Below are 27,859 nucleotides of genomic sequence, written 5' to 3' on the forward strand. Positions count from 1 at the left end.
TCAGTCAGTTCTTAACGTATAGACTTAAAACTCAGGATTCTGTAAAAGCATACCCCGATCAGGATATGTATTTACTTATAGCTTCCTGTGCCAACCGGAAGTGCCTTAAAATGGGGTCATAGGTGCTGTTTCGAAGGTTTAAAAAAGTCAGATCTTTCCAAAACTTTAAATGTGTGAATCGGTCAACCCTCATGAACTGTAAAATCAGTCATTTCTCTAAACAGATGTCAAAGAAAAGCTCTCTCTCTCACACACACACACACACACACACACACACACACACACACACACACACACACACACACACACACACACACACACACACACACACACACACACACACACACACACAGCAAGGATGGAGTGAAAAAGTATGGTGCTTAAAGACACACAGAGCCTTAAATTCTTTTAGGGGGGGATCCAGACTTCCATACCCGCTCTGGGAGCACTATACTACCGCCCCAAATCAATGGGTGCTGGCCTGAGTGATTTATGGAGGTTTTCAAAAAATATTCAAACTTTTCGTGCACCTGGTATTTTTTGGGGGTTACCAGGCGTCATTTTTCAAAACGGTTGAAATTGCTTTTAGGGGGCATCCAGAGTGTCACATGACCGGATGAGGTAACTATTCTTGTTCTTCTTGTAACTTTCCGGTAGGCTAGAAGCTTTCCGGTGTTTTGCTGCTCGACACAGGTCGACGCAGGTATTGCACTTGATTTATCGTTATCGTAACCGTAGGTGCAGCCAAGTGGAAATACGAAAGCTTTCTAGCTATTTCGCACTGACGGTCATTTGAATACAAGAACGTTTCTAGTGAAAAGGTGCTTACACTCAGAGCCATGTATTTACACTCAGCCACCCTAGCCTTATTACAGGTTAACATTTTGGTAATTTTGGTTGGCCAACAAAATGTAAGACTACAATGACTGCATACGTTTCCCCAAATGTTATACGAAAAAAAAATGTTTTTTTATTGATGGACAATGGCAAGGCTGCCATTGTATTTTCAGTTACATTCTGGTCAATAAAAATGGTTTACACGTTTGTTTTTTAAGAAATACATGGAACTACAACCGAATAAAACACCATTAGCCATCATGCATTGCTTACATTCATTCTATACTGAAAAGTCTGTTCAGAAAAATCGAAAACAGTACATATAGGCATAAAACCACAATGTTTTAATAGGGATTAAATAAAGACAATATATATATAACCTCTTATGGTTATATGGTTAAAAAAAGACAAAATATCTATATATTCATAACGTAAAATAAATAAATACAGGCGATAGCGTCTATGGTTGTTGCAACGGCTTGTGTGTCGCCTACTGGTTAAATTCGTGTCTTTTCGCACGAATTAAGTAGCACAGAAATTCGTGTATTTTCGCACGAATTAAGTAGCACAGAAATTCGTGTATTTTCAAACGAATTGAACCACCCCAAAAATGCACAAAAACGCACGAAATCTGCTGAAATATATTTTGTACATATATGCGCGAATTGAATGTGAGGCTGGGCTGGATGATCAGTCCAATCAAAGCTACTGTAGATATAACGTGATTTGATATCGTTCTATTTGTGGCCAATGACCTTGAGCCTTCTTGGATGGGCACTTCTAATATAACTCTATGGCAGAACCCAAGGGGCTAAAAAAACATGTTTGTATGCCGCTTTATTAACTCAATTACATTTTTTGCCATCCTCTTTCCTTACCTCATCAATTAATATCCCATATGCCTCTAGATTATGGACAGAGTATGTGTATGAAACCCATCATCAAAACAGTTTTTATCATTCCCCAATTTTTAGAGTGTAGAACCCATTTGCAATCAGTATAATTGCAGGAGAGCGTTTTCCATAAAAAACAACACTTCAAAAAGATAAATGCTTTTAAATGTATTTTATTATTTTCAATATGTGTCGCTATGACACAGCTTCCAGCCTAACAGACTGGAGTTGGAGTGTCATCTCTCTTCCATATTGATGCTGTCGACTGATGCTCTAGTGGTACTGTCTGCCAAGAGCGGACACAACGACAGCCAGGAACTTCTGGAAGGCTTCCTGAGTATCAGCACTGAAAACGGCGGGACCGAGGTTGGCGGCCACGCACACGGTGATGCAGTCGGCGAGGAGCTGTGGAGAGTGGACGGTAAAGGAACCAGATGGAGAATGTAATATTGGAATAAGCTTTACATCGGCTCATAACGCTATTTAATTCTTAAGACGATTTATTTTTGTATTTTGTTTCAGTTTGCTAAAGTGTAATACTCACCCTGAAGTTATCGGGATCCACGTGCAGTTTCTCGGAGTGCATCACACTCAGTGCAGTATAGGTGTTCTTGATGTCATCCAGGTTCTGCACAGCTCTGTCCAGTCCGTGCATCACGGTCTTTCCGTGCTTGGCCACGGCGGGGTTACCCATGATGGCAGCGGGTGTGGACAGGTTGCCGAAGGTGCTAAAGTGTCTCTGAGTCCATGGAGACACGATCAGAAGTCTAAAAATAAATAAAACAGGCTGCCATTACAATTATACTTCACAATCAATATGGTCTGTATCGCACCAAAGGTGAACACCGCGGTTTCCAACTACGCAATTAGTGCTAAATAGTCTAGGTAGCCTATTATCGTGTTATTATTTAATGATGTCTACATAAAAATTATAAGAATGTACCTGGCCAGGGCCTGGGGTCCGATCTCATCCACGCTGATCTTTCCCCACAGGCCTACGATGGCACTGCGCTCAGCATCTGTCCAGTCGACCATGTTGACGTTTGTTTGTTGATTTCCGTTGGTACTTGCAAAATGTTACAAGGGATTCCTGAACTGTTTGTCTCCTGGGACTTCCAATTTATTGATGTTCAGAATCTCCGCCCTGAACAGAACACAGAAAATGATTGGATGAACGTCTTGAGGGGGCAAGGTCCTCGAGTGTGGCACATATTGGCATTGTGCCAACTTCATCCCACCTTTAAAGATAATGCTTGATCATTTAGGCGTTTCCAAATTCTAATTAATACGGATGAAATAAACAAGTCATGATGAGCCTTCAATAACACATGCAAACTCAATGATACAATCGAACATCATTTCAAAAAAGTAAAATGTATAGACATTTAATGGATTTTGGTTCCTTTAGCCATAAATGCTCTTTTAATTGATCGTTGTAATATTGGCATTGAACTGTAATATTATATTTATAGAATGCTAATTATTGATGTAAGTGTTTATTTAGGGAAAACCGTAGATTGGGAGTGAACTATTAAAGAAAGAGCATGACTCATGACTCAATGTGTTTTATCTTCATATTCAGACGGCCCCACCCATTTGAAAGTTCCATATTTCTGGTCTTTTTGAATGATTAATCGAAATGTCAGTTGGTGACGAGTCGTTTTATAGGCCTTCATCAGGGGAATTGATACGTTCTAACTGGACACTATTCAATGTGGATGTTAGCCTATTTCATTCAATGAAACTACAGCCTTTTGTTTAATTCTTCTGAAATAAAATGCATGTAGCCTACATGTTATTAAAATGCTTTGTGATAGGCACAGGCAACGGTTTGCTACCAGAACGAAACATTTCCATCGATTTTTCCATCGAACCTTTTGTAGGTTACAGAATGACATAGCTTATACTCACTCACCAATGAGTGCTGCAATATTAGACCTGAATATTAGACCTTAATATTAGACTAAACTTTAATTGTAAAGAAAATATTGAGGTATTAAGTGTTTCAAAAACCCTTTGTTATTCAATCTATATGAAATAAATGCATACATTGTTATGGCAACATTTTTACAAACGAAAGTATTATGTGCTAAGGTCATATGTTGGGCATTACACGAATTGGCTCGGTTGCATAATTATAAAGTATAAAAAACATGAATCATGTCTTGGACAAATTCCCAATCAGAGGCGGGACCGAGATAATATCGGGGTGTGCCTTTTCTTGTGCCTCAATAAAAACAGCCTCTGAGTTTTCCACGCTCACAAGTTTATATTCTTAGCATCTTCATTTAAGTGGATAAACGTACAAGACGCAGCTATGAGTCTCTCAGCCAAGGACAAAGCCAACGTGAAGGCCATCTGGGGCAAGATCCTCACTAAATCCGATGAGATTGGAGAACAGGCTCTTTCCAGGTAATTACATAACGATGTATGATAAATTCTAGACTAGGTACATGTAGGCTGTTGAAATTATTAGCACAAAATTCCTCAGTCAATTTGGAAGCTATAAATACGTGGCCTAGACTCTTAGAAGAAAAGGTGCTATCTGGAACCTCATAGGGTTGTTCAGCTGTCCCCATTGGATAACTCTTTGAAGAACCCTTCTTGGTTCCAAGTAGAGAACCCTTTTGTTTCCAGATAGAACCCCTTTGGGTTCCATGTGGACCCCTTTTCCCAGAGGGTTCTACCTGAAACACAAAAGGGTTCTACTTGGAACCAAAAAAGGCTCTAACTGGAACCAAAAAGGGTTATCCTATGGGACAGCCGAAGAACCCTTTTGGAACACCTTTTTCTAAATGTGTATGTCGGCGAAAATAAGGGCAGGAGCCCCGAACGAATGATTATTTAAGATTCATTTTGTCTCACCTGATTTCTAATGTCCACGACAGGATGCTTGTTGTCTACCCCCAGACCAAGGCCTACTTCTCCCACTGGGCTTCCGTGGCCCCCGGTTCCGCTCCAGTGAAGAAGCACGGCATCACCATCATGAATCAGATCGATGCCTGTGTTGGCAACTTGGACGACCTTTTTGGTTTCTTGACCAAGCTCAGTGAACTGCACGCCACCAAGCTGAGGGTGGACCCCACCAACTTCAAGGTAAGATAATTTTTTAAATAAAATAACAAAAAAAAATCTACGTTTTTACCTGTGTGAAGGTGAAATAATCTATTTCCCTTTTGCTTTGCAGATCCTGGCTCACAACCTGATTGTGGTCATTGCCGCCTACTTCCCTGCCGAATTCACCCCCGAGATCCACCTGTCCGTGGACAAGTTCCTGCAGCAACTGGCTCTGGCCCTGGCGGAGAAGTACCGCTAAACCGGAGTTCAACTGTCAAGCTGTCATCCGATGAATAATGTCCATCCAATATTGGCACACTGACAATAAACCTAACTGAAACTCATACCGAGGTGTTTGTTGTTTGTCATTTTAATTGTCTTGCATTGTCTTGTGGTTTATATTGTAGGCTACATTTGGATTATCTTGTAGAATGGATTTGTCAAATCAAGTATAAAATAAAGTTAACAGCCTATTTCACAGTATTTCAAGGGCATTTCATAAAAATTATGCACTTCACAATAAATGTATATTTTTACTCCACCTTTGCATACACCTTGACATTAAAAAATCCCAAATGAATGTCCCTGAGACCAATATGTTGTGGCCCGACATTACTGTCCATCATGGACGTCACCAGGACCTGACTTTCAGAGCTTTAGCCCGCTATGATTTGGGGTCAGCCCTGAATGTATTCCACCGGCTCCGACGCTCGTTGGACATGGCAGGGCTTGCAAACTATTACAGACAACAAAGGGAAGCAGAGCCGAGAGCTGCCCAGTGACACGAGCCTACCAGAAGAGCTAAATAACCTCTATGCTTGCTTCGAGGCAAGTAACACTGAAACATGCATGAGAGCATCAGCTGTTCCGAACGACTGTGTGATCACGCTCTCCGCAGCCGATGTGAGTGAGACCTTTAAACAAGTCAACATTCACAAGGCCGCAGGGCCAGACGTATTACTAGGATGTGTACTCCGAGTATGCGCTGACCAACTGGCAACTGTCTTCACTGACATTTTAAACCTCTCTATGTCTGAGTCTGTAATACCAACATGTTTCAAGCAGACTACCATAGTCCCTGTGCCCAAGAACACTAAGGTACCTGCCTAAATGACTACCGACCCATAGCCCTCACGTCTGTAGCCATGAAGTGCTTTGAAAGGCTGGTCATGGCTCACATCAACACCATTATCCAGAAACCCTAGACCCACTCCAATTTGCATTCCGCACCAACAGATCCACAGATGGACAAAAGGAACATCTATGTGAGAATGCTATTCATTGACTACAGCTCAGCGTTCAACACCATAGTGCCCTCAAAGCTCATCAATAAGCTAAGGATCCTGGGACTAAACACCTCCCTCTGCAACTGGATCCTGGACTTCCTGACGGGCCGCCTCCAGGTAGTAAGGGTAGGTAACAACACATCCGCCACGCTGATCCTCAACACAGGGGCCCCTCAGGGGTGCATGCTCAGTCCCCTCCTGTACTCCCTGTTCACTCATGACTGCACGGCCAGGCACTACTCCAACACCATCATTAAGTTTGCCGATGACACAACAGTGGTAGGCCTGATCACTGACAACGACGAGACAGCCTATAGGGAGGAGGTCAGAGACTTGGCCGTGTGGTGCAAGGACAACAACCTCTCCCTCAACGTGATCAAGACAAAGGGGATGATTGTGGACTACAGGAAAAGGAGGACCGAGCATGCCCCCATTCCCTGTAGGGGAGCAGGTTGAGAGCTTCAAGTTCCTTGGCGTCCACATCACCAACAAACGATCATGGTCCAATCACACCAAGACAGTTGTGAAGAGGGCATGACAAAACCTATTCTGCCTTAGGAGACTGGAAGGATTTGGCATGGGTCCTCAGATCCTCAAAAGGTTCTACATCTGCACCATCGAGAGCATCCTGACGGGTTGCATCACTGCCTGGTACGGCAACTGCTCAGCCTTCGACCGCAAGGGACTACAGAGGATAGTGCGTACGGCCCAGTACATCACTGAGGCCAAGCTTCATGCCATCCAGGACCTCTATACCAGGCAGTGTCAGAGGAAGGTCCTAAAAATTGTCAAAGACTCCAGACACCCTAGTCATAGACTGTTCTCTCTGCTACCGCACGGTAAGCGGTACCGGAGCGCCAAGTCTAGGTGCAAGAGGCTTCTAAACAGATTCTACCCCCAAGCCATAAGACTCACTTTAATATCTCTACCTACATGTACATATTACCTCAATTACCTCGACTAACCGGTGCCCCCACACATTGACTCTGTACCGGTACCCCCTGTATATAGCCTCGCTATTGTTATTTTACTGCTGCTCTTTAATTATTTGTTACTTTTATTTCTCACTTTTTTAAGGTATTTTCTTAAAACTGCATTGTTGGTTAAGGGCTTGTAAGTAAGCATTTCACTATAATGTCTACACCTATTGTATTCGGCGCATGTGACGAATAGAATTTGATTTGATTTGCAATTACTTTGATTCACAGTTACATCCCATTACTAAATATGTTGTAATGAGACACGGAATATCCTTTCTTAGTTTTTATAACTTTAACATTATTTACCTCAGAATCCTATGCAGTAGTGACCCGTCATTCAGGGCAGGTGTGGTAGAGCCCCACCTGTTTTATGCCACACATTTTTAACAAAAAAAAGATACACACCATCGGCCTCCACAATCCCCCGACCTCAACTAAAGTGAGATGTTTGGGATGAGTCGAACCGCAGAGTGAAGGTAAAGCAGTCAACGAGTGCTCAGCATATGTGGGAACTCCTTCAAGACTGTTGGACTGTTCTCTCAACCAGAACTCCTTCAAGACTGTTCTCTCAACCAGCTTCCAGGTGAAGCTGGTTGAGAGAATACCAAGAGTGTGCAAAGCTCAAGGCAAAGGGTGGCTACTTTGAAGAATATCAAATATAAAATATATTTGGATTTGTTTAACACTTTTTTGGTTACACAATGATACCATATGTGTTATTTCGTAGTTTTGATTTCTTCACTATTATCCTACAATGTAGAAAATAGTAAAAAAATAACAAAAATCCTTGAATGAATGTCCAAACTTTTGAGCAATATTAGAGCTAATCATTCCAAGTCCACATGACTAATAACAATAACCTAATGGAAAATTACATCCCATAGATTTCAATATGATAACTTGAGGTTAGTTAATTTATTGTATTTACAAAACACTTTTCATGTCCTTTTTTTTTTAAATGTTGAGGTGCCGCTTTTTGTTCAATAGTCAAGCTGCTGGTAGCCTGTGTGATGAATTGATCCTTCACTTGATTGCAACTTGTGTATATGAACATCTTTGAGACAAGTCCGACGGCTCTATTGAACAAGGACAACCATAATTACTAGAGTTATTGTGCGATCTGCAATCGGCTAAACACAAAGGCCACAATAATTGCTACAAAACATGACTCCATTTATTTTTAGATCAGACAGCAGGCTCAAACAACCAATGACATCATTGGTTGAACTCTCCCAGGTGCAAAAATGAAATAAATACAGCTATAGCGCATAATTATGTCTGACACACCCTCTCATCACTCATAATTATGTAGTTTCCCTTTATTAAGAACATACATTGTAGATTAATAATATTACATTGTATTGTATTACACACTCTAAACTTATTCCACGGATCCCTTGGCCAAAATTAGTTGAATCTGTTGTTAGAAATACTGATTTGGTGATATGTCTGCGGACCCCCGCAGTACCTCCATGGACCACACTGGTTTGGCTTGATCCTCTGTTCCATATCTGGCCTACGGAAGCTCCACGACATGAACGTAAGATCTCATACTGTACGTTCTCTGGGGTTTCTGGTGTGCCCATAGAGAATGATAGAGGCCTCTAGTTGGCAAAAGGACGTTTAAGTATGGGAAGCGCCATTGAGGGCTTCCACCATGCTTTTGCCATTTTAAAGTAGACCTAGTCAAAGTAGTCAACTGGGTGGTGATTCCTATGGGCTGTAGCCTCAATGGCGCTGCTGTCACAGACGCTAAAATGGCACAGATATGAAGAAGAGTCCTCTATCTATATCTATGAGTGTGCTTCTTTGATAACTCCATGGTATGCTTAGGTATCTCTTATATGAAAGTGTGAGAGTGCCCTCTGCTGGAGATTTGATTGAGGGGGGAAATTATCCAAGAACTGCTTCCGATAAAAAGAAAGCGCCACAAAGTTCCAGATAGTAACAGCAGAGGGCGCTACTAGATTTGTAATAGTAAGACCTAATTTCGCCTTGATGCGTGGCTGTATTGTACACATTTCTGACCATATTACAACTCTACTAATATGGAACTTATTAGGCCTATGAGAAACATGAAACGTGTCGTATCGGCTATTGAGGATCATTATTGTCAGTTTGCACTTGCCCACGAACTTACTTTAGTAGCCTGTAATCGTCCTTTATTGAAATTAGAGTGTTCTTAAATATCCATAGGCCTATACCCTACAGGCCAAATAGGCACAATCAATAAAGGAAGAGAATATGCCTAACTCCAAATCCTCCTTGCCAGTTTGTGGTCTATAACAATATGTTGCTATGAGTTAAATCATATTCAAGTGAGTGTGGTACTTGGCGCCCTTGTTAAAGTCATCGGCACAATGAACTTTACCAGGTACCAAGGCATTTTATCCAAAAACCTGGTTGCCTCTGCCAAGAGGTTGACATTTGGCCACAAGTGGGTCTTTTTTTATTTATATTTTTTATTTAACCTTTATTTAACCAGGTAGGCAAGTTGAGAACACGTTCTCATTTACAATTGCGACCTGGCCAAGATAAAGCAAAGCAGTTCGACACATACAACAACACATAGTTACACATGGAGTAAAACAAACATACAGTCAATAATACAGTGAAAAATAAGTCTATATACAATGTGAGCAAGTGAGGTGAGATAAGGGAGGTGAAGGCAAACAAAATATATATATAAATAAATAAAAATATTAAAAAGGCCATGGTGGCGAAGTAAATACAATATAGCAAGTAAAAACACTGGAATGGTTGGTTTGCAGTGGAAGAATGTGCAAAGTAGAGATAGAAATAATGGGGTGCAAAGGAGCAAAATAAATAAATGAATACAGTAGGTAAAGAGGTAGTTGTTTGGGCTAAATTATAGATGGGCTATGTACAGGTGCAGTAATCTATGAGCTGCTCTGACAGCTGGTGCTTAAAGCTAGTGAGGGAGATAAGTGTTTTCAGTTTCAGAGATTTTTGTAGTTCGTTCCAGTCATTGGTAGCAGAGAACTGGAAGGAGAGGCGGCCAAATGAAGAATTGGTTTTGGGGGTGACCAGAGAGATATACCTGCTGGAGCGCGTGCTACAGGTAGGTGCTGCTATGGTGACCAGCGAGCTGAGATAAGGGGGGACTTTACCTAGCAGGGTCTTGTAGATGACCTGGAGCCAGTGGGTTTACAGCAAGACAATAACCCCAAGCACACATCAAAATCCACAAAGAAATGGTAAATTGACCACAAAATCAACAAATCAATATCAGTCTCGGAAATTGAACCCCATTGAAAACCTCTGGTTTGAATTAAAGAGGGCAGTCCAGTCCATAAGAGCAGATGAAGGATATCAAATGATCTGGAAATATTCTATATGGAGGAATGGTCTAAGATCCCTCCCAATGTGTTTTCCAATCTCATTAAACATTTGAGAAAAAGGCTAATTGTCGCTATCCTCGGATGGGGAGGGTGCTGGGGTACTGAAAACAGGATGCCAATAATTTTGACCCCTAGGTTTTTATATGTTTTATTACTTGTATACTCTTTCTCTGAGCAATTATATTAGTAGGCCTATAAGATGAGGAAAAAAAATAAGAAACCCGCATAATGTTCTTGCTAATATCACTGCTCTTTATTAAGCTTTACTGTATCGGCCTCAAGGCCTTCGTGAACTAGAGATAACTGATGTGCGAGTGCCTAATGAATTTGGAATATTAGTAGGTCCATAAAATAATATAATTGTCCCATTGTTCTTTAGCATACAATGTAGCTCAGTATTTTTTATTTTATACAGTATTTTGTGCAAATTGTATTTGTCACATGCGCAGACTACAACAGGTGTTAACTTTACCGGGAAATGCTTACTTACGAGCCCTTTCCCAACATTGCAGAGTAAGTAAGAAAAATGGGACACAATTTTTTGGACAAAAGTAAACCTTTCCATTCACATTATATTATCTCAGTAAAATCTGTGACGCTTGGCTTTACAGCCTACTAACACGACCCCTCCCATCGCTGTCTTTAGAGAGGAGTGTACTTAAAAAACGCTGCTCAAACAAAGCATAAGTGCATAGGATTCCTTAACTTCAATTAAGAACCCTGTCAAAGCAACCTCATAGCCAGCAACATGGTTGAGTGGACAGACTTTGAGCGCGCCCCAATCCAAAGCATCTTCTCAAAGATGGACTACGATGACGTGGGCCCCGCGCCTCTTTCCAGGTAGGCTACCTTTTATACCCTATTTGATGTCAGCGTTATGGTGCCTTAAACACGGTTGCCTACAAATTATTGGAATTAGTCATGTTGTTAACGGTTTTCAAGGCGGGTTATTATTTGACATATGCGCTTAATTTACGCGTAATGGACATTTCCAAACGAAAAAATCATTTATTTCTGTGCGTTGAGTGTATGCATATATCACATACATATATCAGTGTATGCATTTATCACGTATATTATTTCGACAAGTGTCTGGTCGTGTACCCCTGGACCCAGAGGTATTTCGGTAACTTCGGAAACCTGTACAACGCAGCTGCCATCCAGGGAAACCCAATGGTCGCCGCTCACGGAAAGACCGTTCTGCACGGACTGGACCGGGCTGTCAAGAACATGGATGACATCAAGGCCACCTACGCAGAGCTGAGCGTGCTGCACTCCGAGAAACTGCACGTGGATCCCGACAACTTCCGGGTAAAGTTAAATGTTCTACTTCATACAAGGTACTTGCCTATCTATTAAAATAGTGTGGCAGAATGCGTTTTCTTACATGTCCATTTGCTCCTTTCTTTTGCAGCTGCTGGCTGACTGCCTTACTATTGTTGTTGCTGCGAGAATGGGTGCTGCCTTCACCGCTGACGTCCAGGGCGCTTTCCAGAAGTTCCTGGCCGTTGTGGTGAGCTCCCTGGGCAGACAGTACCACTAGAGCAAACAGTACCACTAGAGCAAACAGTACCACTAGAACCCCTCCACTCAGAGACGGACGACCATCAGAGGACCAACATTTGTTTAGAGGCACATGTTGTTCCTTCTACTAAAGCAAATAAAATCTTCCGCAAATGAATATTTTTGATCTGTGCCTTATTTTTCTTGCATGAACATCAATATGGTGGCACATATGGTAGACTATTATGAACTAAGTGTGAATATTGCCACCTTGATAATCAGATATTGATCATGTGCAATATATACAAATATTTAGCAAATAACTAAAATATTTTCCAATGAACCACTCACGTTCTGACCATAGTTCTTGTGTGTTTTGCTTGTTTTAGTGTTGGTCAGGACGTGAGCTGGGTGGGCATTCTATGTTGTGTGTCTAGTTTGTCTGTTTCTATGTTTGGCCTAATATGGTTCTCAATCAGAGGCAGGTGTTTTGTGTTGTCTCTGATTGGGAATCATATATAGGTGGCTTGTTTTGTGTTAGGGTTTGTGGGTGGTTGTTTCCTGTCTTTGTGTTTTCGCTGCACCAGATAGGGCTGTATCGGTTTGCCACATTTGTTATTTTGTATCGTGTTAAGTGTTCACTGTTTATCGTTTTATTAAACATGTTGAGCACTGGCTACGCTGCGTGTTGGTCCGATCCCTGTTACACCCTCTCTTCTCGTGAAGAGAGGGAAGGCTCCCGTTACAACCACACTGACATGTTACATTAGCTGTGCGTGAACTAACCAATGCAGCTAATAAATACTACCTTGTGTTTAATGGTGCAGAATTGATACAATGCGTTTAAATGACACCAGGACTGCAATGATTCATTCCTGTTTAAACACACAATCATTTAATTCATAAAAGTTCAAGAGAACTTTTCATAACAGATCTGGTATTCAATGTTAGGTTCATGTATTAGTGTGGCAAGGAATTATTGCGTGATCGAGAGTTTAAACCGAGACTCCCTAGTTGCTACATCGATTTTGGGAATTAATAATATATACCCATTGATTCTTAAAGAATATAACTTGTAAATGCCTCATGAGCTCAGTTCAACTGTCGTACCCCATCAGAACCTAACATATAGGCCTAAGTTTGTTTTACTCTTTTACTCTGTTTGCAAACAAATTAAATGTAAACGGACACTGTATAGCCTGAAAACATGGTTCAAACTATCATTTTTGATATCATGGATAGTCAGTCCTTGCATCCATAGCTCTGTCTATGATTTTGAGAGTGGTCACATTTCTCCAGGCCCATCCCTCAGCTTTTTACCATAACAGTCCATGACTGTTTTGTTATTGTTTCAATTAAGGATTCTAGCTTTAACCAGATCAACATGAGATACATTTTTAAAATTAATAACAATAAATCAGATTAGTCAAAAGAACTCTATAAAATACAAAATACATTTATCAGAGGCACCTCCTGTCCTTGCCAACTTTGAGTTTAGGAAATTGTATTAATAAATACTATCAATCCATTCATAATATATATATATATATATATAGTCCTTAATTAGCCTAATTATATCATATATATATTATTTTGTTATATCAAATCGTTTTTTCAATTTTGTTTATGTGGTCCTATGTCAAATAGTTTGTTCAATCTTGTTTATCAATAGCAAGTTCTAAGCGAGCCATTTGATTCATCTATAGGCTACTATTTAAACTTTGTTCCACTTCTCTGATTTAGTTTTTTCACTTTTTAAACGTTTACTGCTAAGTTCTCTGAGGACCGCTTTTTGTGGAAATGTTTTGCATATAGTCTCCATTTTCATTATGAATACCTTTTCGCAAAAAGCAACATATTTAATCATATCAGGTCATGTGCTCTACAACACAACTCATTAAAAACCAAAGTAAAGACCAAAAAACGTAATTATGCGCGTTTGAACATTTAATTATATTTTAGAACAGTACAGAGCTGAGCACAGTGCTGATCAATGCTGCAATCCGTCTGGTCTGATGCCTTCTGTCCACATCTTATCGGTACTTCTCAGACAGAGCCCGGCCCACCGCGGCCAGGAACTTGTCCATAGCCACATGAGCTTCGGGGTTGAATTCATTGGGGAACATGACAGCCAGCACCACCAAGATGTTGTGGGACAGGATCTACAGGACGAAAGGAATGGAAATTAGTACGCTACATGTTTTAATAGGCTATTTTATTTAATAATCTATGTTGTCCATTTTACTGTAAAGAGTACCCGATATATTTTAAATGCATTTTAACTATACATTTTGATTTGGTGTCAACGGTATACAAATGATTATAAATCATGCTGTGACTGTCCTGACCTTGAAGTTGGCAGGATCGACACGCAGCTGGAAGGCATGCAGCTCGCTGAGGGCGAGGAGACCTGCGCTGATGTCGTCGATGCTGGCCACGGCTAAACCGATGCCTCCCATGATGGTCCCACCGTGCTTCCTGACTGGGGCAGAGCCGGGGCTCAGGTCCTTCCAGTGGGAGAAGTAGGTCTTGGTCTGGGGGTACACAACCAGCATCCTGCACCGGAAGAAAAAGACATGCCAAGAAAGATGGAACGCTAACACCAAACAGTCTACATTTTTACTTCAAAAACAGCTATAAGATTAGCAGCACGACAGCCATTACCTAGATAGAGCATCGCAGCCGATGTCCTCAGCCTTGCCGGCCACCTTGGCCCAGAAGGCCTTGACCATTTTCTTGTCCTTAGCGGTGAGACTCATGGTTGTCGTTAAAGGATGCTGGAGTAGAAGTTCAGTGATGAGCTCTTACAAACGAAGGCTTTTTATATTAGCCGCGAGCCCCACCCAATGCAGACCCACCTCCAAGATAAACAAGATACAACATGTCTTTTGTTAATGTTCAATAGGCACAATCCCTATTATTTCATTTATTTGCTTATTTTACTGGACAAAAACACAAGTTGGTACAATCTTCCATACAAGACTTACAAAGACATTGTTAGCACCTTCTGAGCAACACACAATATCAAACATAAAACACACAGGGTAGAGATGGATAAAAAAAACATGAAAGAATACATGATTATCACAGTCATTGAAGTCTACAAAGTTATTTAGTATTAGAGATGTGTTGAGTTTTTTTTTAATGCTTGTAGTTTTCACAAGGGAGTCAGTCATTTCCATATTTTATTTCAATACAAAATAATTCAATATTCGTTTATTTATTTATTTATTTCTCACTCTGGCTTTATGGTATTTACCCATTAAAGAGAAAAGTCTAATTGTATTGTCAATAGCTAAATTGCCTGTATCATAAGTAAGAAATAGAAGCCTGTATTCAGAAATATGGAAAAGTTGACAGTAGAGATGCATTACACCAAAATAGATTGGAATAGTGTAACTATAAAAATAAATATTCAATGGGTTCGACCTTACTAGCACAGAATGAACATAGAGGTGAAATATTAATTAATTTGTTTAGAAATGATGATGTAATATCTTAGTAGGCTATTTAATATACCTTAGTAATATATTAATATCGTAGTTATATCTTACTAATATCTGACTATAGGCATACACAGAGATAGTTGAAAAATGTTTCTCAGACAAAGTAATTGAATCCCCACCAAGTTTAATTAATGTGCAATAGGCCTATACCTTCAGATATTAGGCATATTACACATGTATTTGCGTGTGTTGAGAATTGTATATTTCCGCACTATTTTGGGCTTATTTTTGTTAATATTTCTAATAATGTTAATGTAACAATTGTTATGTAACCTAATACTTAAATTAATGATTTCATAATTGATTTTAGGACAGTGTGTTATTGTCAAATTGCTTTAAAACATATATGGTAAACAGTAAACCTTCACATTATTATCTCAGTAAAATCTGTGACTTTTGTCTTATACAGCCCACTACCATGACCCCACCCATCGCTGTCTTTAGGGGGGGCGTTCCGATCCTTTTAAAAACGCTGCTCAAACGAAGACCAAGTGTATATGATTCGTTAGCCTCTGTGAAAGAAACTTCAACAGCTAGCAACATGGTTCAGTGGACAGACTTTGAGCGCGCCACCATTCAGAGCGTCTTCGAGAAGATGGACTACGATGACGTAGGACCCGCGGCTCTTTCCAGGTAGTGCGTGTAAAACTGGGGTCTACAAATTATTGGAAATAGTCATGTTATTATATTGTTATTATATTAGTATGCGCTTGTTATTATGATTTTCAAGACGAATTCGTATTTGAGACATGCGTGTAATTAACGCGTAATTGACCTTTCCAAATGACACATTCATTGATTACCATAAGATATGTGTGTATGCAGATATCACGTTTCTGTCATTCTTGACTGTTTATTATTTCTACAGGTGTCTGGTCGTGTACCCCTGGACCCAGAGGTATTTCGGTAACTTTGGAAACCTGTACAACGCCGCTGCCATCCAGGGAAACCCAATGGTCGCCGCTCACGGAAAGACCGTTCTGCACGGACTGGACCGGGCTGTCAAGAACATGGATGACATCAAGGCCACCTACGCAGAGCTGAGCGTGCTGCACTCCGAGAAACTGCACGTGGATCCCGACAACTTCCGGGTAAAGTTAAATGTTCTACTTCATACAAGGTACTTGCCCATCTATTAAAATAGTGTGGCAGAATGCGTTTTCTTACATGTCCATTTGCTCCTTTCTTTTGCAGCTGCTGGCTGACTGCCTTACTATTGTTGTTGCTGCGAGAATGGGTGCTGCCTTCACCGCTGACGTCCAGGGCGCTTTCCAGAAGTTCCTGGCCGTCGTGGTGAGCTCCCTGGGCAGACAGTACCACTAGAGCAAACAGTACCACTAGAGCAAACAGTACCACTAGAACCCCTCCACTCAGAGACGGACGACCACCAGAGTACCAACAAGCGCTGATCATTTGTTTAGAGGCACATGTTGTTTCTTCTACTAAAGCAAATAAAATCAGCAAATTAATATTTTTATCTGTGCCTTTTTTTTCATGCATGAACATCCATATGGTGGCACATATAGCAGACTAATAGGCCTAGTATGGTAATATGATAGGCTATGGGTGTGAATATCGCAAAAACCTTGTTAACCAGATATGGATAATGTGCAATATATACAAATATTTAGCAAATAGACTGACATGTTACATTAGCTGTGCGTGAGCGAACCATATAATGAAGACAAACGTGTGTCCAGAGATGCAGCATTGATACATTGAGTCAAATAAGAGCAGAGCTGCAATGATACATTCCTGTTTAAACACACAATCGTCATCCATAAAGGTTCAACAGAACTTTTCATAACAGATCTGTTATTCAATGTTTGGTTGATGTCTTAGTGTGGCAAGAAATTGTTGAATGGTCGAGAGTTTAACCAGATCAAAATGACATACATTTTCATGTATGAATAATAATACATCAATTGGTCAATAGAACCCTATAAAGTACAAAATACATTTGTCAGAGGCACCTCCTGTCATGGCCAGCTGTGGAACCATGATAACCTTACATAAAGTGTTCAGATAGGAATCTATTAAAGTCATTAGATTACAGATTATTAAATCAATGAATTAATCAACCAATAATCTTAAGAAATTGAACAAGATATACTGTCTGTGTATTTCATTTTACATCGTGTATAAATGCAACATGTAACTTTTCACATTTTATGAAAACTAAACCACATTGGTTTATAAAAATGCATTAACAATATGTTACAATTATAGCATGATCAACAAAACCACTAGGTTATGTTTTACACGTTATGTACGTTTTATGTGTATAGGAAATGTGTTTAGGAAATTTTAAGTGTATAGGAAATGTAATTAATAAATAATATCAACCCATTCATAATATATATATATATATTTGAGTCCTTAATTAGCCTATTTATCTAATATATATTATTTTTGTATATCAAATAGTTTATGTGGTCTTATGTCAAATAGTTTGTTCAATATTGTTTATCAGTAGCAAGTTCTAAGCGAGCCGTTTGATAAATCTATAGGCTACTATTTCAACTTTGTTCCCCTTCTCGAATTTTTTCTTTTTACTTTTTAAACTTTTACTGCCAACTTCTCATTAATAATAGACTGATGAATCAATTAATTAATCAACCACTATTGCTAAGAAATTAAAGAAGATATACATTTTAAGTAGTGTAAAATTCGACATTTAACTGTTGACATTTTATGGAAACTGAACCACATTGGTTAATAAAAAAAATAAATGTTATAAATGTAGCATGATCAGCCATTCAAAATCATTAGGCTATGTTTTACGTTTAAGTATTATAGACAATATCTGCTTATAATCTATTCATAATATTTACAAATAATATGCTGGTAGTCTATCAAATCCTTTTTCGATGTTGTTTACAAGCATTTCACCCGAAATAACATCTGCTAAACATGTTTATGTGACAAATAACATTTGATTTGTTTGTATGTCTAATTGTTTGTTCAATCTTGTTTTTCAATAGCAAGTTCGAAGAGGGCTATTTGATTATTCTATAGGCTACTGCCGGTATTTGTACTTTCAGTTCCTCGTTACCACTTTTATATTTTTAGACTACCTACGAAACCTTTACTGCAAACTTCTTAGAGGACTGCTCATGGACATGCGGCAATGTTTTGCACTGTCTCAGTTTTCTTTATGAATACGTTTTAGCATTTCGTCAAGATTTTGAGAAATAGTTATTTCAGCCTTAAAAATAGCAGCGTATTTCATCAGATCAAGTCCAGACGCTACAACACGACTCATTAAAAAGCAAAGTAAAGATCAGATAACGCACGTTATCAGATAACGTGCGTTTGAACATTTATTCATAATTTAGAACAAGACAGAGCATTGAGAACATGCTGCCATATGTCTGGTCTGATGATGCCCCATATTTTATCTGTACTTTTCGGCCAGAGCCAGGGCCAGTTCGGCCAGGAACTTGTCCACGGACACATCAACCTCTGGAGTGAAGTCAGCGGGGAACAAAATGGCCAGCACCACCAATATGTTGTGGGACAGGATCTACAAGAGGAAATAAATGGAAATTAGTTCGTATGCAGCTTTAATGTAGGCTATTTTAGCCTATGTTGTCTATTGTACTGTAAAACGTAGCCGATTGAAATGTTATAAATATTCAACACAGTCTCACATTCAATTCGCGCATATATGTACAAAATGTATTTCAGCAGATTTCGTGCGTTGTTGTGCATTTTTGGGGTGGTTCAATTCGTTTGAAAATACACGAATTTCTGTGCTACTTAATTCGTGCGAAAAGACACGAATTTAACCAGTAGGCGACACACAAGCCGTTGCAACAACCATGTAGACGCGATAATTTGTATTTCATTTTTGTTCTTCTTAATGGCTAATTCAACGTCATGAATATACAGAAATGTTGTCTTTGTTTAACCATGTTTTAAAATGTGTCGTTGTATGCCTATATGTACTGTTTTAGACTTGCTGAACAGAATTTTTGAGAAAAGACGCACATTTACGTGCGACTTAATTCGTGGGAAATATTGTTTTATTAATGCCAATGCTGTTTTCTGTGCTTGATTTCGCTTAATACTTTGGATACTGTTGCACTTGTAATCAGAACGCCTTTTTGTCATGTAGGCAACCATACACGATTTTCTTCATAACCCATTTCATATTTCGTGGAGCCTAAATTACACCATTTTCTTCATAATGCATGTATTACATGTTAAACAGGTTAATGTAAAATAATGAATTATGTTGGCTTACACTTATGGCCTTTCCAAGGCCTTTCCATACCTTAAGGGAACATTTTAGCACTCGCCATATGGTTAGTGAGAAACGCCACATTGCAAATGTACTAGAGGTCCGGCGACGTTTCTAAAATTCGTGGACGGCGTCGGGCCTTGCGCGGGGGAGAGATCTTTCAGGAAGTCATCAAACGAAATCTCTCGGACGTTCGGTTTCCGTTTTATAAAAATAACACATTTTGGTCATTTTTCCGCAGTCTCGGAAATTCCCACCAGAGGGAAAATAAATCATATTGCAAATGTACAAGCACATTGCAAATGCACGTGGCCTTTTCTCCTAAACTTATTTCGAAGACGAAACTTGGTGAGCGTAGGTTTGGCGTAATGGACAGTTGGCCCCGAACAAGATGGTGTCGAGGCCTCAACGCTTTTTGAGTTATGGCCATTTTTCTGGGATTAAAGGTCAAAAACGCAAAGTAGGGTGCTAATTTGACCGCTTCACGTCAAAGTACATACGCATACGGTGTTAGGAAAAAAAGAACCAGCCATTTATCTATCGTAATTTAAGAGAAATCGTACATTGACAAATTGGTAATGTTCACAAAAAGGAGTTTAATTTTTTTTTTTTTTTTTACAGATCCAGTTGCAGTGTGATCAGACGAACATTTTTTAAGTGGGTCTCGAAGCTCTGCGAGAATTCTGTGATTTTATGTGATTTTATGAAATAACACACACTCATTTAACCCTCTGTAAATAAGTCAGTTCTTAACATAAAGACTTAAAACTCAATATTATATAAGAGCCTACCCCAAGGAGGATATGTGTTCACTTTCAGCTTCCTATGTCAACCGGAAGTACCTTAAAATGGTGCCATAGGGTCAGTTTCGAAGGGTTAAAAAGGTCAGATCTTTTCAAAACTTCACTTGTGTGATTAGGCAACCCTCATGAACTGTAAATCAGTAATTTCTCTCAACAGATGTCAAAGAAAAGCTCTCACACACACACACACACACACACACACACACACACAGCAAGGGTGGAGTGAAAAAGTACGGTGCTTAAAGACACACAAAGCCTGCAATGGCATTACCATTATCTCCAGGCCATGCCGAGTTCAACGAGATGCCCCGCTTGACCGTAGCTCGCTCGGTCTGAGTGCAGCGACAGTGACAAGAAGAAGGACCCAAATGACCCTTTGACCTCAATTTCATATTTTTTTGCTTTTGGGAGACAAAGAGAGAACCGTTAAGGTTAGAAGCACAATTTGACCTCAGGAACGTTCCTAAGGTCCTCCCGATCTGTGCAAGCCTAACATTGACCATGTGGCATTAACCCTTAACAGTTAAAAGAAGGTGTTAACATCAAACAGTTTACAATGACTGTTTGAATACATTGCCTGCTCCCCTAAATTCAACATGAAGCCTATGTGGGTTAATAATTCCTTATGAACCTGTCTTCGATGACAATCCATCAGGCCACTATGAGGTCTACCTGTGTCGATTCTAAGCTTCCTGGAGCAACCGGAAGTGGTTAAATCACCCTAAAAGTGTTTGCCATACCCAACCTGCAGTTTGAGAGAAATAGTGCATTCAACCCTATGTAAATCAGTGAGTTCTTAACGTATAGACTTAAAACTCAGGATTCTGTAAAAGCCTACTCCAATGAGGATATGTGTTTACTTTCAGCTTCCTGTGCCAACCGGAAGTGCCATAATTGGTGTCAAAAGGGCTGTTTCGAAGGGTTAAAAAAGTCAAATCTTTCCAACACTTAATATATGTGAATAGGCAACCCTCATGAACTGTAAATCAGTCATTCATCCCATCAGATTTCAAGGAAAAATTTACACACCCACACAGAAAGGATGGAGTGACATACTGAGGGGCTTAGAGGCAGACAGTGCCTGCAATAGTTACTTTTGTTCAAACTTTTAAAGAACCGTCAGACCTAGAGTTCTGAAACTTTACAAACCTGTTCTAGAGCTCAGGTCGATTAAGCACGGTGAGTTATGTGGCTCTAGAAGTTTCTCGGACCGATTAAAAGCCTCGTGCATTTGCAATGACTTCAATTCATTTTGAGCATTACAAAATGGCGACATTTAGAAAAGTCCCAGAGTTGCAAGACTAGGTGCATTGAAACCGGCTCGGCCCATAGAGACGGACCCCGACATTTCTGTCCGATAGCTCATTCAAGGACCCCGTAGCAAGGCATGGAAATAAGTGGAATTTCAGCACCAATTAAGGTTTTGCTCGGGCACCGAATGACCTATCGAGCCGAAACTTGGGATTCGAGGTCGCCTCACATAGGGCTAAACATAATGTGAGAACTGGACCCGCAGCTAGAACATAACTACGTATTATTTGTTTTATTATGGTTTAAATGGAAGGCGCTGTGAATTTCGGGCCTGCTCTGAAATATGTGATAGTTGGCTTCTAAACGAGTTGGAAAAAGTGAGTTTGGAGTCAGATGGTATCAGTTTGGTGTCTGAAAATATCTAATTGACTGATGGACACTGACTTGCTAGTTGACTTTTGTGCATTTGCAATATGTTTCAACAGTGAGGTACCATCACCAAAATCGACATGATGAAATTTAACACAACGAGCGATGGAGAGGAACCACTATCACTGCCCGGCCATCCCGAGGTCATCAGGCCAGTCATTTTTGCATTTCTGCAGTATTTAAGAGAATGCCAAATTCATGGCCAAATTCATGGTACATGCCCATTGAATCCTATTGCAAATGTAACGTTACATTTGCAATATGATGTGATGTTTTTCACTGTTGAATCATATTGCAAATGTAACGTGCATTTGCAATATGTTTAAACAGTGAAAAACCACCAAAATAGCATTCTGAAATCACCACTAAAAATGATATCACCATAGTCTCCAGGCCGTGCCGAGTTCAACGAGATGCCCCGCTTGACCGTAGCTTGCTCGGTCTGAGCGCAGCGACAGTGACAAGAAGATGACCCTTGACCTACATTTCAAGTCTTTTGCTTTTGGGAGACAGAGGGAGAGCCGTTAAGGTTTAGAAGCACAATTTGACCTCAGGAACGTTCCTAAGGTCTCTGTGCAAGCCTAACCTTGACCGTGTGGCATTAACCCTTAACAGTTAAAAGAAGGTGTTTACATCAAACAGTTTACAATGACATCTCACCCCATAGGAGCTCATTGCCTGCACCCCTAAATTCAACCTGAAGCCTATGTGGGTTATGAATGTCTTATGAACCTGTCTTCAATGACAATCCACCAAGCCACTATGAGGTCTACCTGTGTTGATTCTAAGCTTCCTGGAGCAACCGGAAGTGATAAAATCACCCTAAAAGTGTTGCCATACCCAACCAGCAGTTTGTGATATATAGTGCATTCAACCCTGTGTAAATCAGTCAGTTCTTAACGTATAGACTTAAAACTCAGGATTCTGTAAAAGCATACCCCGATCAGGATATGTATTTACTTATAGCTTCCTGTGCCAACCGGAAGTGCCTTAAAATGGGGTCATAGGTGCTGTTTCGAAGGTTTAAAAAGTCAGATCTTTCCAAAACTTTAAATGTGTGAATCGGTCAACCCTCATGAACTGTAAAATCAGTCATTTCTCTAAACAGATGTCAAAGAAAAGCTCTCTCTCTCTCACACACACACACACACACACACACACACACACACACACACACACACACACACACACACACACACACACACACACACACACACACACACACACACACACACACACACACACACACACACACAGCAAGGATGGAGTGAAAAAGTATGGTGCTTAAAGACACACAGAGCCTTAAATTCTTTTAGGGGGGGATCCAGACTTCCATACCCGCTCTGGGAGCACTATACTACCGCCCCAAATCAATGGGTGCTGGCCTGAGTGATTTATGGAGGTTTTCAAAAAATATTCAAACTTTTCGTGCACCTGGTATTTTTTGGGGGTTACCAGGCGTCATTTTTCAAAACGGTTGAAATTGCTTTTAGGGGGCATCCAGAGTGTCACATGACCGGATGAGGTAACTATTCTTGTTCTTCTTGTAACTTTCCGGTAGGCTAGAAGCTTTCCGGTGTTTTGCTGCTCGACACAGGTCGACGCAGGTATTGCACTTGATTTATCGTTATCGTAACCGTAGGTGCAGCCAAGTGGAAATACGAAAGCTTTCTAGCTATTTCGCACTGACGGTCATTTGAATACAAGAACGTTTCTAGTGAAAAGGTGCTTACACTCAGAGCCATGTATTTACACTCAGCCACCCTAGCCTTATTACAGGTTAACATTTTGGTAATTTTGGTTGGCCAACAAAATGTAAGACTACAATGACTGCATACGTTTCCCCAAATGTTATACGAAAAAAAAATGTTTTTTTATTGATGGACAATGGCAAGGCTGCCATTGTATTTTCAGTTACATTCTGGTCAATAAAAATGGTTTACACGTTTGTTTTTTAAGAAATACATGGAACTACAACCGAATAAAACACCATTAGCCATCATGCATTGCTTACATTCATTCTATACTGAAAAGTCTGTTCAGAAAAATCGAAAACAGTACATATAGGCATAAAACCACAATGTTTTAATAGGGATTAAATAAAGACAATATATATATAACCTCTTATGGTTATATGGTTAAAAAAAGACAAAATATCTATATATTCATAACGTAAAATAAATAAATACAGGCGATAGCGTCTATGGTTGTTGCAACGGCTTGTGTGTCGCCTACTGGTTAAATTCGTGTCTTTTCGCACGAATTAAGTAGCACAGAAATTCGTGTATTTTCGCACGAATTAAGTAGCACAGAAATTCGTGTATTTTCAAACGAATTGAACCACCCCAAAAATGCACAAAAACGCACGAAATCTGCTGAAATATATTTTGTACATATATGCGCGAATTGAATGTGAGGCTGGGCTGAAATATTATACTGTCCTCACCTTGAAGTTGGCTGGATCTATACGCAGCTGGAAGGCGTGCAGCTCGCTGAGGGTGAGGTCGTAGATCTTGGCCACGGCTTCACGGACGCCTCCCATGATGGTCTTACCATGCTTCCTGACCGGGGCAGAACCGGGGCTCAGGTCCGGCCAGTGGGAGAAGTATGTCTTGGTCTGGGGGTACTGGAGTACTGCCAATTTTCATAGATGAGAAGTTGAAACACAAATGACTCGTTTTTAAACGTAAGGTTTAACATGTTCAAGACACATACACATTGAGATGTACGGGGATGGGCCTCGTTTCCCAGGTGCGATGTAACCGATGATCCTACCAGATGCACTCTTATTTACGAGCCAACTTTATAAGAGTGTGTTGTTTCCCAAACAAGCACATAGAGAGAATGTTCGCTAAGTGAGTTGATACTGATATCTTTTTTACAAAACAGCGCTGCTCTCGGATCAGCTTTCTCTCATCTCTCATCTCTCATCTCTCATCATGAGAATTATTCCACAAGAATACTGACGACGGATCAGCACCAAGAGAGAAATTGCCACCTATGGCTGCAAATAGGCTATTGAGGTGGCTTATTAGTCTATGCTTTCCCAATAATAATGCACTAAATTACATATTGGGCCCATCATTGCTCACATGTCACACATCATGAAACACATTGAGACAAAAATGACCTAGTTGCAAAATATAACTCAATTGGCTGAACATGAAATAGTTTCAATATGATTTAAATAGCCTACATAGGCCCATGTAGCCTATATATCTTTCAATGCGGTCATCTCGGTTTTATCCTTCACTTGTTTGTAACAATTGCAAATACTTCGGGAACTTCGTATTTTTTGTCGACTTCGTTCTGCAGTTATAGGCAGTCACAGTCAGACAGATAGCCTAAACATATTGATTCTATGTTTAGCGGAGATCTGGAAATAAACTAACCTGGAAGGACAAAAAAGCGTCTGGATCACTAGTAGATATGCTGTTTTCAAGAGCCACGTTACTGACGAAACACCTCGGCTATTAAATATACATCGTAAGAAGGTTCTAACGATGATCTTAACGCTAAGAAGGCTCTATAAAACAAGACCCTGCTTAGTCAAATATCTTATTAAGGTATTGGCAGATTGGGTGAAAAAAAAGAAAATAATATAATTTGACCCATTTACTTGGATAACATAATAGTTATCGAACATGAGTTCATCAGTTTTTTTTGCTCAAAAGTAGTAACTTAAGTGAACCAATATAAAAGGAAGTATCTAAAAACGATATCTGGAAATATATTGTACAGTATCCATTAATGTGTTTTCTAAATGATGAAATTACTTTTCTAACCTCGTCGTTAGGTCGTAAATAAGTAATACATCGGTTGTGGAGATGAGGATAGGAGGCTCATGACTTTGCAGATCTTGAATAACTTACATCAAGATCACTCAATAAACGTATTTCTTTGGTTACTATCTATAGAATGGCTTTTGCGTAAAACTACATAAATGGAGAAACCTAATTGAATTAAAAATATTATTTGCGACGTATTAGTCAAATAAATGATCTCTTATTTTTTGGTCTTTTTTTTGTTTCGTTTTTTACTGATGGTGTAGTTATTTATTTGTCCGTATTGGGGGACAGGCTTATGGGGCCAACGGATGACAGAGGTTTCGTTTGGTATATGTCTTATTTATTTTATGCGTAATTATCGTGAACACTGGGTTATAATTGGAATCATAATTTTGTATGATTTTATATGAGCGAGACTGATTTAGATTGACTAAAGTGAATACATTTCTAATCCTGACCCCGCAATTAATGAATATCAATAAAATGATTTACTTATCAGTTAATACCATGTTGCCCAATACATTCAACGTATGGAGATTGTTGTTGCCAAGAAAAGGGTGTTTCTAATGGCTTATCAGAACAAGGCAACCAATTGTAGCTTTTACGCAGAGGGTGTAACTCATTCAGAACGGCAAGATAAAACGTGAGCCTAAACTTTACTGATAAACAGCCCTTTAGCTCGGTCCCTTACAAGAAAGTCAACTTCTTTCTCTCTACCACATGTTGCAGTGACTGGTGGTAATTTCCAATCGTTGTTATAGTAATTCACGAAGCTAGCAGTGAATAATATAAAACTACTGTTAACTACAGTTTACGTCTTGATGGTGTTTTTATAAGGTACTAATAAAACAGCCACATATTGCCGGTGTGGAACTTTTCCATAAGTCGACCTCAGTTGCCGTTTGGAAATTTAGGCAGAACTATGATTATATGGTGTTGGTCGATAAGACCAGCTGGCTGGCAAGGAATGATAGATTACCATTAACGTTTTGCGGACCTTTGATGTCGTTTTTGGCATGAATCCTCCAAGTTTGATTCGTTCACTGGGTCGGAGGGATTCAATATAAATGAAAAAGCCCCAGTGCCCGACACTTCTCACTTCTCACAGATCAGAGGACACACACAACACCTTCAACATGGTTGACTGGACTGTTGAAGAGCGGAAGCTCATCATAGAGACCTGGGCAAAATCAAGGTCAAAGTGGTCGGACTCCTTGCTTTGAGATGGTCGGCTTATAATAATGCAAGGAAATAAAATATATTGATAATATATCATTTGACTGTTCTAGTCTTGTTTTATATGTGTGCGCAATTCTATGGATGAATTGAATTAAATGTATTAATATATATTATGTATCTTTTAATGTAATTTGTATTTTCCAGGTGTCTTATTGTATATCCATGAACTCAGAGGTACATTGGAACCTTTGGAGACTTAAACAGCTAAGAGGCTATCATGGGCAATAAAAAAGTTGCCAACCATGGCATCACCGTGCTGAACGGTCTCGAGCGAGCTGTGCAGAATATGGATGACATCAAGAACACCTACGTCGAGCTGAGCATTCTGCACTCGGAGAAACTTCATGTGGATCCCGACAACTTCAGGGTAAGATTTTGGAGTTGAAAAGACGTGTAAATATGAGTACTAATGGAAGTGCCTGAAACAAATTAACAATATGTTTTTCCTCATTGATTTACATCCAAGAGAATACTGTTCTTGCAAATAAATGACTAACGTTTCAATCGTTTCCTTTTCCCAACTTACTGCCTCACCATTGTTCTGGCCTTCACGCCAGACGTCCAAGCGGCCTGGCAGAAGTTCCTGACCGTGGTCGTCTCTGCGCTGGGCAGACAGTACCACTAGAGACATGTTCTATCGTGAAATACACATATATATTCTTATTATAGAAGACAGTTT

General features: G+C 39.8%; 6 protein-coding genes across 6 annotated transcripts; 3 read left to right on the top strand and 3 right to left on the bottom strand.

Moving 5' to 3' along the window:
- Positions 1–1,885: 1,885 nt before the first annotated feature.
- LOC120034368 (hemoglobin subunit beta-4-like) lies at positions 1,886–2,848 on the bottom strand. Its single transcript, XM_038980895.1, has 3 exons — positions 2,674–2,848; positions 2,275–2,497; positions 1,886–2,135 (listed from the first exon to the last, which is right to left on the bottom strand). Exons 1-3 carry the CDS (start codon positions 2,763–2,765, stop codon positions 2,004–2,006), a joined length of 447 nt encoding a protein of 148 aa, XP_038836823.1. The 5' UTR covers positions 2,766–2,848; the 3' UTR covers positions 1,886–2,003.
- A 1,132-nt stretch (positions 2,849–3,980) lies between these two features.
- LOC120034390 (hemoglobin subunit alpha-4-like) lies at positions 3,981–5,133 on the top strand. The gene is made up of 3 exons (XM_038980923.1): positions 3,981–4,142; positions 4,619–4,826; positions 4,918–5,133. The coding sequence occupies exons 1-3, from the start codon at positions 4,048–4,050 to the stop codon at positions 5,044–5,046; spliced, it is 432 nt and encodes a 143-aa protein (XP_038836851.1). The 5' UTR covers positions 3,981–4,047; the 3' UTR covers positions 5,047–5,133.
- Positions 5,134–11,163: 6,030 nt separating this feature from the next.
- Positions 11,164–11,958, top strand: LOC120034211 (hemoglobin subunit beta-like). Its single transcript, XM_038980681.1, has 3 exons — positions 11,164–11,258; positions 11,507–11,726; positions 11,830–11,958. The coding sequence occupies exons 1-3, from the start codon at positions 11,164–11,166 to the stop codon at positions 11,956–11,958; spliced, it is 444 nt and encodes a 147-aa protein (XP_038836609.1).
- A 1,987-nt stretch (positions 11,959–13,945) lies between these two features.
- LOC120034042 (hemoglobin subunit alpha-2-like) lies at positions 13,946–14,677 on the bottom strand. Its single transcript, XM_038980437.1, has 3 exons — positions 14,583–14,677; positions 14,267–14,474; positions 13,946–14,080 (listed from the first exon to the last, which is right to left on the bottom strand). The coding sequence occupies exons 1-3, from the start codon at positions 14,675–14,677 to the stop codon at positions 13,952–13,954; spliced, it is 432 nt and encodes a 143-aa protein (XP_038836365.1). The 3' UTR covers positions 13,946–13,951.
- Positions 14,678–15,965: 1,288 nt separating this feature from the next.
- LOC120034041 (hemoglobin subunit beta) lies at positions 15,966–16,747 on the top strand. The gene is made up of 3 exons (XM_038980436.1): positions 15,966–16,057; positions 16,293–16,515; positions 16,619–16,747. The coding sequence occupies exons 1-3, from the start codon at positions 15,966–15,968 to the stop codon at positions 16,745–16,747; spliced, it is 444 nt and encodes a 147-aa protein (XP_038836364.1).
- Positions 16,748–18,821: 2,074 nt separating this feature from the next.
- On the bottom strand, positions 18,822–27,811 carry LOC120033989 (hemoglobin embryonic subunit alpha-like). The gene is made up of 4 exons (XM_038980389.1): positions 27,715–27,811; positions 27,433–27,540; positions 24,600–24,787; positions 18,822–18,950 (listed from the first exon to the last, which is right to left on the bottom strand). Exons 1-4 carry the CDS (start codon positions 27,809–27,811, stop codon positions 18,822–18,824), a joined length of 522 nt encoding a protein of 173 aa, XP_038836317.1.
- Positions 27,812–27,859: the final 48 nt, after the last annotated feature.

Source organism: Salvelinus namaycush, chromosome 41 (assembly GCF_016432855.1).
Source record: "Salvelinus namaycush isolate Seneca chromosome 41, SaNama_1.0, whole genome shotgun sequence".
In the NCBI taxonomy this organism is placed as follows: domain Eukaryota; kingdom Metazoa; phylum Chordata; class Actinopteri; order Salmoniformes; family Salmonidae; genus Salvelinus; species Salvelinus namaycush.